The sequence below is a fragment of the Moschus berezovskii genome, chromosome 10 (genome assembly GCF_049115385.1).
Source record: "Moschus berezovskii isolate FMDL1 chromosome 10, NW_MosBer_1.0, whole genome shotgun sequence".
NCBI lineage: Eukaryota > Metazoa > Chordata > Mammalia > Artiodactyla > Moschidae > Moschus > Moschus berezovskii.
This window is the reverse complement of record NC_142469.1, coordinates 96,406,491-96,419,085: the sequence shown is the minus strand read 5'-3', so window position 1 is coordinate 96,419,085 and position 12,595 is coordinate 96,406,491. Positions and strand designations below refer to the sequence as shown.

The 12,595-nt window shown below is 43.1% G+C and overlaps 1 protein-coding gene across 14 annotated transcripts in view; it reads left to right on the top strand.

The window, feature by feature from the left end:
- The window catches only part of SYNE1 (spectrin repeat containing nuclear envelope protein 1), a 491,794-nt gene that overhangs the window by 270,015 nt on the left and 209,184 nt on the right, over window positions 1-12,595 (top strand). For all 14 annotated transcript variants that reach the window (XM_055433423.2, XM_055433430.2, XM_055433426.2 and 11 more), the window contains 4 exons: window positions 2,329-2,454; window positions 3,837-4,013; window positions 5,051-5,316; window positions 7,867-10,027. In XM_055433423.2, the coding sequence (XP_055289398.2) occupies window positions 2,329-2,454; window positions 3,837-4,013; window positions 5,051-5,316; window positions 7,867-10,027 (2,730 nt within the window). The remainder of the gene's footprint in view (window positions 1-2,328; window positions 2,455-3,836; window positions 4,014-5,050; window positions 5,317-7,866; window positions 10,028-12,595) is intronic.

Here is a 12,595-nt window from a genome sequence, read left to right as displayed (position 1 = left end):
TAGCAGCTGATGATGCTAAAATACCAGTCAGTTTGTATAACGAATAAAATGTTAGGTGTTGCTTTTAACTTAATGGGAAATTGATCTGTGCTTATTCCATCTACATGAGGATGGTGTGCCTGGGCAATCCACACAGCTCAGAGAAAAAGACACTGAGATAAAGGTCAAAAAGTTAGGCTGCCTTATTAACTATGATTTTGGAAAATCACCTAATGTTTCTGTAGGTCACCTTTATCCTGTGCAACTTGCAGCCTATACCTCCTTCCCCATTTATCACAAAGATGTAGTAAGAACCACTTATCACCACTTCTGCTATCCACCACCTTCCATCAGGCCATCATCAGTTTTCATCTGACTCCTAAAGTAGCCTAAAAACTGGTCACCTACTTCCACTGCTCCTGTCACCCCTTACCCCATAGTAAGCATGATTTTTTTAAACCTGTGTTGGATCATTTCTTCAATACCTTCCAATCACGTGTGTGCATGTTCAGTTGCTTCGATTGTGTCCAATTCTTTGAGACCCTGTGGACTGTAACCCTCCAGGCTCCACTGTCCATGGGATTCTCCAGGCAAGAATACTGAAGTAGGTTGCCTTGCCCTCCTCCAGGGGATCTTCCTGACCCAGGAAAGGGTACAAATGTAAAACTATTTGAACTTACATCTCCTACATTGGCAAGCAGATTCTTTACCCACTGAGCCACCTGGGAAGCCCACCTTTCAATCACACTTAGAATAAATTCCAAATTTCTTACTACAGTCAGTGAATACTTCGGTTGAATAATTTGTTTTCCAAAACTGAATATTTGCTAATAAGGAGGCCACGTTTCATAACTGCAGTTGAGATGAGACTGGTGGTTCTCAACCAAACAGGAGAGGTGATTTTGTTGCCCAGGGGAAATTTAAAACAGTCTCGGAAGACGGTTTTGGTTGTGACAACTAGGACTGGTGGGGATGCTCCTGGTATCAGCCAGGGGTGCTGTTGAACTTCGTGCCATGCACAGGACAGTCCCACGGCAAAGAACGATTTGTCTTCAGATGCCAGCAGTGCCACAGTTGAGAAGGCATAAAAATATAAACTCTGCAAATTGGGATGTATGGTCAGTGTCCCTGTGAGGGCCTCCATGCTTCGGCCCTTGCCTACCTTTTAGACTCTGCTCCTACCTAGGTCCCTCTGCTTTAGCCTGGAGTTTTGCACTTGCTATCACCCATCACGCCCAACTGCCTGGAATGCTCTTACCCCATGGCATGACTTCCTCCCTTTCCAACTCAAGTCTCTTTTTCAGAGAGGTCTTGGGGGTACATTCACCCCAAAGTAACAGTGCTTCTTCATTATATTAGTACTTCCCTACCCTTACCTTGGCCACCTGATGTGGAGAGCTGACTCATTTGAAAAGACCCTGATGCTGGGAAAGATTGAGGGCAGGAGGAGAAGGGGATAACAGAGGATGAGATGGTTGGATGGCATCACCAACACAATGGACATGGATTTGGGTGGACTCCGGGAGTTGGCGATGGACAGGGAGGCCTGGCGTGCTGTGGTTCATGGGGTCGCAAAGAGTCGGACATGACTGAGCGACTGAACTGAACTGAACTGAACCCTTACCTTACTCCATGGTGTTTATTTTATCACTACCAAACATTGCATTGCATATTTGTTTCTGTTTTTATGTATTATCTGTCTTTCTTATGTAAGCTCCACTGGAGCAACAGTTTTGTTTTGGAGACTGCTGTACTCCTAGTATCTAAAACAACACCAGCAGGGCCTCTAAACATCTTCAAAGAAGCACATTTCTCTGTGCTTCTGTGTGTAAATCAAGGATTCACCTGGAGATGCCTTTCTTGGGCTTATGAAAGGGAAGACACTATGTGAATTTTCTGCAAAGAAAAAGAGCCCAGCCATGTGCATTTTTACCAAACTCCAGTGAAACCTACAAGTGCACAATAACCTTTTATGTCTACAGAATATGCAAAACCATGTTAAGAAACAGACCAGAGTAGCCTATTGATTCTCTGAAATTGAAAACAAGCTAGAATGTGAACAGAGAATCTAAAACAATTGTGGATGTTTCTTGGGTGTTCCCCTTTCCCAGAATTTACAGACTAATTAGAATAAGAAATGGCTGGCGGACAAATGGCTCTTTGCCAATGAGCTTTGAAAGCTTTCTTTTGAGTACTTAATATATGTCATTTATAGCAATGGTAAAAACACTGAGTATAGCAAGATTATTTTTGAAATGTCAACAAAATACCGCAAATGTACAAATATTTTCTATCTAAATATAGCATGCCTCTCTTGCATTCTGACAATTTTTTTCTTTTTTTTTTGAGGTCAAACACTTCAGAGCTTTGCAGGAACAAGCAAGGACCTACCTAGATCTCCTTTGCTCCATGTGTGACCTGTCAAACTCTTCAGTGAAAACCACAGCAAAAGACATTCAACAAACAGAACAAATGGTAAAAAGTTTAAAAAATGTGACATTGGATATGTCTGTTCGACCATATTCCCTTGCTTGCACATTGCTGGTGCTGCTAAATTAGATGTGGAAAAAAAATTCTCCTTGGGTTATTCTTGCTATAACGCTCCTTCAGGCATTATAATAAGTATGTATTGAATTTCAACTGAGTCACAGAAAAGTAGGCGCCCTCTGATACTGACGCCTCTGAATCGGAACTGAAATACTTAGTCCCATTGAACTGCTGAACATTTGTGCCTCTTTCCTCTTCTCTTTTCTCTTCAGTTAGCATTCTTCTTCTTTTTTCTGATCTTTTTTGTTGTTGTTGTTCTTTTCCATCATTTTCTTTAGGTCATACTAAGTATGACCTAAAGAAAGTGTGAAAGGGACTTACTTTCATACATATGTATGAAAGGGTCATATAAAGTGTGTATGAAAGAGTCATACTTAGTATGAAAGGGACTCCTGACCCTTGCATTCTCTTAGGATAGCAAACATCCGTCATGACCCTTCTAATTCATCAGCAGTGGCTGAGGGTGGTGTTGATAAGAATCCTGAAGCTATATTTGGGCTTTTTGGACAGGGTTGTGATGAATCAGCAGTACCTGTATGCAGCGGATAGATGGCACTATCTATCATGTGCCTTCTGCTGTTGCCTTAAACTCTGCAACTCAATGTGTTTGGATTAAAAAAAAAAAAGACCTGGTTTTGATGTTTAATTGATTAAATATTCCAGAAGAGTAAAATATTCTAAAGGAAAAAAGAAATTAAGATAAATAATTATAATATAAATAATTAAAATATCATTTTTTTAACTTTTATATTTTACTATATTACCAGAGCAAGTCTGTTTTTAAATCTTTAAGAAAGATGATATAACTTCTATATTTTTTACAGAAATGGTTTATTGAAAAAAGTTGCATGATTTCAAAAACCAGTGAAGCAGATCTAAACATATATCCAAAACATTAATAACTCAGTGTTCTATAAGAGGTATCAGCAAATGTGTGATAGAGAACAATATAAGTCTTTTCTAGTTAACCCCAAGACCACATTGATGAGTCTGTCAAACAGATGTGTCTACTGAAATGCCCAATGTGGAAAACCACCAGGGCAGCTTCTGACCTAATGAATTGGTAGAACTTCTAAAGCCTCACAGCACTGATTGAAATCATATGGCATAAGTCTTCGACACTTGAAGTCTTTAGAAAACCGAAACATAAAATCTGTTTTTCTTGGAGCAAATAATTTGGGGGGATTTATCACTGTGTGTGTGTGTGTTTGTGTGTGTACCCAAGTGTTGGTCTGCGTACATAGGCTGATTGACTGAACATAAATGTTTCTGTCTATTGCCGCTGATTTTTGCCTCTGTGTTTTCTCCAGATCGAACAAAGGCTTGCCCAAGCGCAGAACCTAACTCAGGGCTGGGAGGAGATCAAGCACATGAAGGCTGAACTCTGGATTTACCTCCAGGATGCCGATCAGCAGCTGCAGAATATGAAGAGGAGGCACTCAGAACTAGAGCTAAACATCGCACAGAACATGGTGTCTCAAGTAAAGGTAGGAATTCACATGTCTCCAGGGGAAACAGAGGCAACCAGCATGGGTATGTGTCAGCCAGTCCTTACACAGAGTTAAAGAATAAGATAGACTCAGAACCACTTTCACTTGGTACCAGAAGAGTACAGATCAGAAAGTCAACATTCAGATATTTTCTTGGAGCTCCCATTGGCTACTTGCTTTGAAGGACATTCACTCTGTAGCTTGTTTATGAACAAAGCAACTATAGTTCAGCTGGCAGAACCAGAAGTCTGTATCATTAAACAAACACAGAGCCTTACTATTTATTAGCTTCTCATCCCCAAAATTGCTAAACCTGTAGGACTGTAAATATATCAATTTATTAAATATATATTTAGGCACTTCAGTGGTTAGGACTCGGCGCTTTCACTGCTGGGTCCTGGGTTTAGTCCCTGGTTGGGAAACTAAGATCTTACAAGCCACATGGCACAGCCAATAAATAAATGAATATAACATGTAATATATATGTATTAACATAGCTAACTTAAATGTAATAAAATATTTGTATATTTAAAATGCAATAGAAAATTATTAAATTAACCTGATTGGAAGTTGTATCAGATTTTTAACAGACTTTAAGATTTATATTTTCCCTGTGATAATCAGTCATTTATATTTTCTGCTGGAATGTTGTCTCCAGCAGAAGATATATCTCCTGGAGATAAATTAGATTTTTTTTTGAAAACCATGAACCTTAAAACATTTTAGAAAACTAAGGATACACTTTAAGATAAAATGTTAACTTTTTCTCTTAGTGACTACAATATTGTTCCACATTTATCAGTTTTTCTTTTTACTTTCTGAAGTAACACAAGAAGATACCACAGTTTCCCTTTGACTCTTATATACTTGGAAATTTGTGTTCATAAGAAAGCGTGATGGCTTTCTTTTTGTCCCTCAGTATACGTTCTTCAGTTACTTAAAGTGTTCAGAGGTATTGCATGTGTGCTTCAATCTGTATTTATTTGGGGAGTGGGTTATGACATATTGTTTATTTTACTGTTGTTATCCTTTAGGATTTTGTTAAGAAGCTACAGGGCAAACAGGCATCAGTGAACACTATTACAGACAAAGTGGATGAGTTGACCAAGAAGCAAGAGTCCCCTGAACACAAGGAAATAAGTCATTTAAATGACCAGTGGCTAGATCTGTGCCTTCAGTCCAACAATCTGTGCTTGCAAAGGGAAGAAGATCTCCAGAGAACACGAGATTACCACGACCGTATGAACATTGTCGAAGGGTTCTTAGAAAAATTTACTACAGAATGGGACAACTTAGCCAGGTAACAGTGGTTCTCTAGTGGGTCACCGAAATGCTAAGCCAGAAATTTCTTAATTTCTATAAAAATCAAAAATATCTGTCTTACATTTTAAACATACATTTTCTATCATGGATGCATAAATCAAATTTCAATACTGATAAAACATTATTAAGAGTCTAGTGTGATTGTATGCACACAGAATCATGATTTTCCTCACCCAATATTACTTTCAGTTCAGTTCAGTTCAGTCGCTCAGTCGTGTCCGACTCTTTGCGACCCCATGAATCACAGCACGCCAGGCCTCCCTGTCCATCACCAACTCCCGGAGTTCACTCAAACTCATGTCCATTGAGTCGGTGATGCCATCCAGCCATCTCATTCTCGGTCGTCCCCTTCTCCTCCCGTCCCCAACCTTTCCCAGCATCAGAGTCTTTTCCAGTAAGTCAACTCGTTGCATGAGGTGGCCAAAGTATTGGAGTTTCCGCTTTAGCATCAGTCCTTCCAATGAACACCCAGGATTGATCTCCTTTAGAATGTGGATAAAAGGAAAATGTTTGAAAACAGCACCGATTCTACCTGTGACCTCAAGGAATATTTCAGGGTTATTACACTTTGACTTTAAAGTACATCACAAGAATATTTCTAGTTTTAATTACCTATTATGGGACTCTTATCTGTAAATTGAGGACACGAATCCTTCTTGAAAGAAGTTCCATAGGTTTCTTGCCAATTCTGTGAAGTAGCACATTCTGTGTAATTCAGTCTAGTTTTTTCTTGTACTTGTGGTATTCTGGAACTTAGTGAATAATCTGATGGCTGATATGGTCAAGAGTCTGCCTGCAATACAGGAGACCCGGGTTTAATCCCTGGGCCAGGAAGATCCCCTGGAGAAGGAAATGGCTACCCACTCCAGTATTCTTGCCTGGGAAATCCATGGACAGAGGAGCCTGGAAAGCTGCAGTCTATAGAATCACAGAATCAGACGTGACTAACACTTTTTTATTTTATAGCAACTGAACACCTCTTAACTTTTTCTTTGAAAAGGATTCCCTCACCCCCCACATACACAGAGTCATACATATAAATCTTTCTGTAATTCTGATTACTATGATTTATTAAAATCTGTACTTTTTCTGCCCAGATTTAGTAATTTGTAGCAATTAAAACTGAAAACATATTTTAGGTGTAATTCAATCGTGGGTTTTTTGTTTATGTGGATTTCTGTTTTAGGGGAAGTACACTACCTTCTGATGTGTTTACTTTTTCTTGCCCCTCAACATTTTACTAGTCTTTGGGACAAACCCAGTGTCAGCGAAAGCCTGTATTTCAACCTGACAGTAGCACCTGGGTCTGGTTAACCCACAAACACGACAGACTTAATATGTCCATGGCAACCCACTCCAGTATTCTTGCCTGGAGAATCCCCATGGACAGAGGAGTCTGGTGGGCTACAGTCCTTAGGGTTGCAAAGTGTCAGACAGAACTGGGTGACTAAGAACCGTACCATATGTCTCAAACGGAAGTCATCATATACTCTCCCAACACTCTTCCTCATACTTCAGAACTAATTGTTTTGTAAGTGGAAAAGATTCTAAGATTCAGTTTTTCTCATATGTGTCTTGTAGTCAAAGGAATGAAAATTCTTTGCATTTCACACTTACTCTTAAAGCTTCTAATGATATATAAAAAATATCTGAGTTATACCAATGAGCAGCTGTTAGGGTCATTGGTTATAGCTTGCTGCTGCTGCTAAGTCACTTCAGTAGTGTCCGACTCTGTGTGACCCCATAGACGGAAGCCTACCAGGCTCCCCCGTCCCTGGAATTCTCCAAGCAAGAACACTGGAGTGGGTTGCCATTTCCTTCTCCAATGTGTGAAAGTGAAAATTGAAAGTGAAGTTGCTCAGTCGTGTCCGACGCCCAGTGACCCCCATGGACTGCAGCCTACCAGGCTCCTCCATCCATGGGACATGGCATATTGTCTGTTTGCTGGAACTTCTCTCAGGAAAGCACAGAAATCACAGATCACGTAATTCCTTTAAGTGCCATTGTTACGAAGGCAGTAGATCAGTGTTTCTCAGTATTTTGTGTTTCCACAAATCATCAAGGGGTCTTGCTAACATGCAGATGCTGTTTTGTTGATGAGAACCAGAGGAAGAAGCTACAAGTACATGTCAGATGTGATGAGAGGGCAGCCTTAGCTAAAAGATGAAAAGCAGAAAAGTATCCAGGCAAACTATCTTGGTTCCACTTCTGCTATGGAAATATATGGGTCTTATATTCTATAATGGAGAAGGAAATGGCAACCCACTCCAGTGTTCTTGCTTGGAGAATCCCATGAACAGGGAAGCGTGGTGGGCTACAGTCCATGGGGCCACAAAGAGTTGGACACGACTGAGTGACTAACACTGTATTTCATAGTAACTACAGAATCTCTGTCAATAAGCCATGAATTGAGTAATTCTAAGCTAAGAACACCCACTTAAAGAAGATGGTAATGTGCAATTTAACATGATACAAACAAGCACAGATATGGATTAAAGTTAACTTGACTTTATGTGCTTTAATATAGATCTGATGCAGAGAGTACAGCTGTTCACCTGGAAGCTTTGAAAAAGTTGGCCCTGGCATTGCAGGAGAGAAAGAAGGCCATTGAAGATCTGAAAGAACAAAAACAGAAAATGATAGAACATCTGAATTTAGATGACAAAGAATTAGTCAAAGAACAGACAAGTCACCTTGAACAACGCTGGTTTCAGCTAGAGGACCTCGTTAAAAGAAAAATCCAAGTGTCCATAACCAACCTGGAGGAGCTCAGTGTAGTTCGGTCCAGGTTTCAGGAGCTGATGGAGTGGGCAGAAGAGCAACAGCCCAACATCGCCGAGGCCCTTAAGCAGAGCCCTCCACCTGACATGGCTCAGAACCTGCTCATGGATCACCTTGCCATTTGCAGTGAACTGGAGGCCAAACAGATGCTCCTGAAATCTCTCACAAAGGATGCTGACAGGGTGATGGCTGATCTTGGTCTCAACGAGAGGCAGATAATCCAGAAGGCACTGTCTGATGCACAAAGGCACGTGAGTAGTGTCAGCGACTTAGTGGGCCAGAGACGAAAGTACTTAAACAAGGCTTTGTCCGAGAAAACCCAGTTTCTCATGGCGGTGTTCCAGGCGACCAGCCAGATTCAGCAACACGAGCGCAAGATAATGTTCCGTGAACATATCTGCCTGCTACCGGATGACGTGAGCAAACAGGTGAAAACATGTAAGAGTGCACAAGCCAGCCTCAAGACTTACCAAAACGAGGTCACTGGACTTTGGGCCCAGGGTCGCGAGTTAATGAAAGGAGTCACAGAGCAGGAAAAGAGCGAGGTACTGGGGAAGCTCCAGGAATTGCAGAGCGTCTATGACACCGTTTTACAAAAGTGCAGCCATCGGCTACAAGAGCTGGAGAAAAATCTGGTTTCTAGGAAGCATTTTAAGGAAGATTTTGATAAAGCCTGTCACTGGCTCAAACAAGCAGATATCATTACATTTCCTGAGATCAACCTAATGAATGAGACTGCTGAGCTGCACACACAGCTGGCCAAATACCAACATATTCTCGAACAGTCTCCAGAATATGAAAACCTCCTACTTTCCCTGCAGAGAACTGGACAGGCCATCCTGCCCACGCTGAATGAAGTGGACCATTCCTACCTCGACGAAAAGCTCCATGCGCTGCCCCTGCAGTTTAACGTGATTGTTGACTTGGCTAAAGACAAGTTCTATAAACTCCAGGAGGCGATGCTGGCTCGGAAAGAATACACCTCCTTGATCGAGTTGACAACCCAGTCTCTGCGTGACCTTGAAGACCAGTTCTCCAGGATGAGCCAAATCCCCGGCCACCTGAGCGTCGAAGAGGCTCTGTCTCTTCAGGATGGCTGGCGAGCTCTGGGGGGCGAGGTGGCGGGCCTCGCCGAAGCCGTGGACGAACTGAATCAGAAGAAAGAAAGTTTTCGCAGCACCGGGCAGCCTTGGCAACCGGACAAGATGCCGCAGCTCATCACCCTATACCACAGGCTGAAGCGACAGACAGAACAGCGGGTGAGCTTCTTAGAAGACACCACCAGTGCTTACCAGGAACACGAGAGGATGTGCCTCCAGCTAGAGAAACAGCTAGAGGCTGTGAGGATGGAGCAGTCCAAGGTGAATGAGGAGACGCTGCCCGCAGAGGAGAAGCTCAAAGTGTATCACTCCCTGGCGGGAAGCCTCCAGAATTCTGGAATTCTCCTAAAACGCGTCACCAGGCATCTCGAAGATCTCGTTTCTCATCTCGACCCTGCAGCTTACGAGAAAGCCAAGCATCAGCTCCAGGCCTGGCAGGAGGAGTTAAAACTGCTCACCTCTGCCATTGGCGCGACAGTGACGGAGTGTGAGAGCCGCCTGGTGCAGAGCAGAGATTTCCAGACAGAGCTGAGCCGCTCCCTGGACGGGCTGCGGAGCGTGAAGGCCGCCCTGAGTGCACCGCTGTGCCTGGACCCGAGCCTGCGGGACATCCAAGAGGAGATCCGAAAGGTCCAGATCCATCAGGAAGAGGTGCAGTCCAGCCTGAGGATAATGACTGCGCTGAGTCACAAGGAGAAGGAGAAATTCACAAGAGCCAAGGAGCTGATCTCCGCCGACCTACAGCGCACGCTGGCAGAGCTCTCAGAGCTGGATGGGGCCCTGCAGGAAGCTCTCCGCACCAGACAGGTGGGTGCCATGGGGCTTCTGCTCCATTTTTCTCACTTTGCTTCTTTGTAAACAGCTGTGGGGCTTCCCTGGCAGCTCAGCTGGTAAAGAATCTGCCTGCAAAGCGGGAGACCTGGGTTCAATCCCTGGGTTGGGAAGATCCCCTAGAGGAGGGCATGTCAACCCACTTCAGCATTCTTGCCTGGAGAATCCCCATGGACAGAGGAGCCTGGTGGGCTACAGTCCAAGGGGGTGCAAAGAGTCAGGCATGAAGCTAGCAGCTAAGCACAGTAGCAAACAGGTGTGAGTTATGTTCATGGTATTCATTTCAAGTGATTTCCATGTTGATATGACTTTCGTTTTAACACAGGAACACCTTGGTTCTCTCTCTTCTTTTATAGAGGTAATAAATAATAGAGTGGGTGCTAAGTGGCTTCAGTCCTGTCCAACTCTGTACAACCCTATGGACCTTCAGTTCAGTTCAGTCGCTCAGTCATGTCTGACTCTTTGCGACCCCATGAATCACAGCACGCCAGGCCTCCCTGTCCATCACCAACTCCCGAAGTTCACTCAAACTCATGTCCATTGAGTCGGTGATGCCGTTCAGTCATCTCATTCTCTGTTGTCCCCTTCTCCTCCTGCCCCCAATCCCTCCCAGCATCAGAGTCTTTTCCAGTGGGTCAACTCGTCACATGAGGTGGGCAAAGTATTGGAGTTTCAGCTTTAGCATCAGTCCCTCCAATGAACATCCAGGATTGATCTCCTTTAGAATGGACTGGTTGGATCTCCTTGCAGTATAAGGGACTCTCAAGAGTCTTCTCCAACACCACAGTTCAAAAGCATCGATTCTTCGGCGATCAGCTTTCTTCACAGTCCAACTCTCACATCCATACATGACCACGGGAAAAACCATTGCCTTGACTAGATGGACCTTGGTTGGCAAAGTAATGTCTCTGCTTTTTAATATACTATCAAGGTTGGTCATAACTTTCCTTCCAAGGAGCAAGCGTCTTTTAATTTCATGGCTGCAATCAGCATCTGCAGTGATTTTGGAGCCCAAAAAAATAAAGTCTGACACTGTTTCCACTGTTTTTCCATCTATTTCCCATGAAGTGATGGGACCAGATGCCATGGTCTTTGTTTTCTGAATGTTGAGCTTCAAGCCAACCTTCTCACTCTCCTCTTTCACTTTCATCAAGAGGCTTTTGAGTTCCTCTTCACTTTCTGCCATAAGGGTAGTGTCATCTGCTTATCTGAGGTTATTGATATTTCTCCCAGCAATCTTGATTCCAGCTTGTGCTTCTTCCAGCCCAGCGTTCCTCATGATGTACTCTGCATATAAGTTAAATAAGCAAGGTGACAACATACAACCTTGACGTACACCTTTTCCTATTTGGAACCAGTCTGTTGTTCCATGTCCAGTTCTAACTGTTGCTTCCTGACCTGCATACAGATTTCTCAAGAGGCAGGTCAGGTGGTCTGGGATTCCCATCTCTTTCAGAATGTTCCACAGTTTATTGTGATTGACACAGTCAAAGGCTTTGGCATAGTCAATGAAGCAGAAATAGATATTTTTCTGGAACTCTCTTGCTTTCTCCATTAGCCTGCCCAAAAGTTTACTTGCTTTAATACCTTGGCCCATTTTCCCCACATCTGCTCTCAGTCCTTCTGATTCTATGGAATTTCAACCAGCCATAATATTCAAGATGTATATATTTTTTAAAATTCATTCATCTGTGGATAGACACTTATTTATTTCTATACCTTGACTATTGTAAATAGCACTGGTATGAACATGAAAGTACAGATTTCTCTTTGAGGTAATGATTTTGTTTTCTTTGGGTAAATACCCAGGAGTGAGATTGCTGGATCATATTGGTGGTTAATTTCTTGAGGAGTTTCCATACTGTTTTCCATAGTGGTTATACCAGTTTACATTCCCACTGGTATTGTTATACTCCTTCCTACCTGAGGAACTGGGTCTTCCCAGGTGGCACAGAGGTAAAGACTCTGCCTGCCATTGCAAGGAGATGTTAGAGATGTGGGTTCACTCCCTGGATCAGGAAGATCCCCTGGAGAAGGAAATGGCAACCCACTCCAGTATTCTTGTCTGGAAAATTACATGTGCAAAAGAGCCTGGTGGGCTACAGTCCATGGGAGTTCAGTTCAGTTCAGGGTTCAGTCCCTCAGTCATGTCCGACTCTTTGCGACCCCATGAATCACAGCACACCAGGCCTCCCTGTCCATCACCAACTCCCGGAGTTCACACAACCTCATGTCCATCGAGTCAGTGATGCCATCCAGCCATCTCATCCTCTGTCGTCCCCTTCTCCTCCTGCCCCCAATCCCTCCTGGCATCAGTCTTTTCCAGTGAGTCAACTTTTTGCCTGAGGTGGCCAAAGTATGGGAGTTTCAGCTTTAGCATCAGTCCTTCCAGTGAACACCCAGAACTGATCTTCTTTAGAATGGACTGGTTGGATCTCCTTGCAGTCCAAGGGACTCTCAAGAGTCTTCTCCAGCACCACAGTTCAAAAGCATCAATTCTTTGGCAATCAGCTTTCTTCACAGTCCAACTCTCACATCTATACA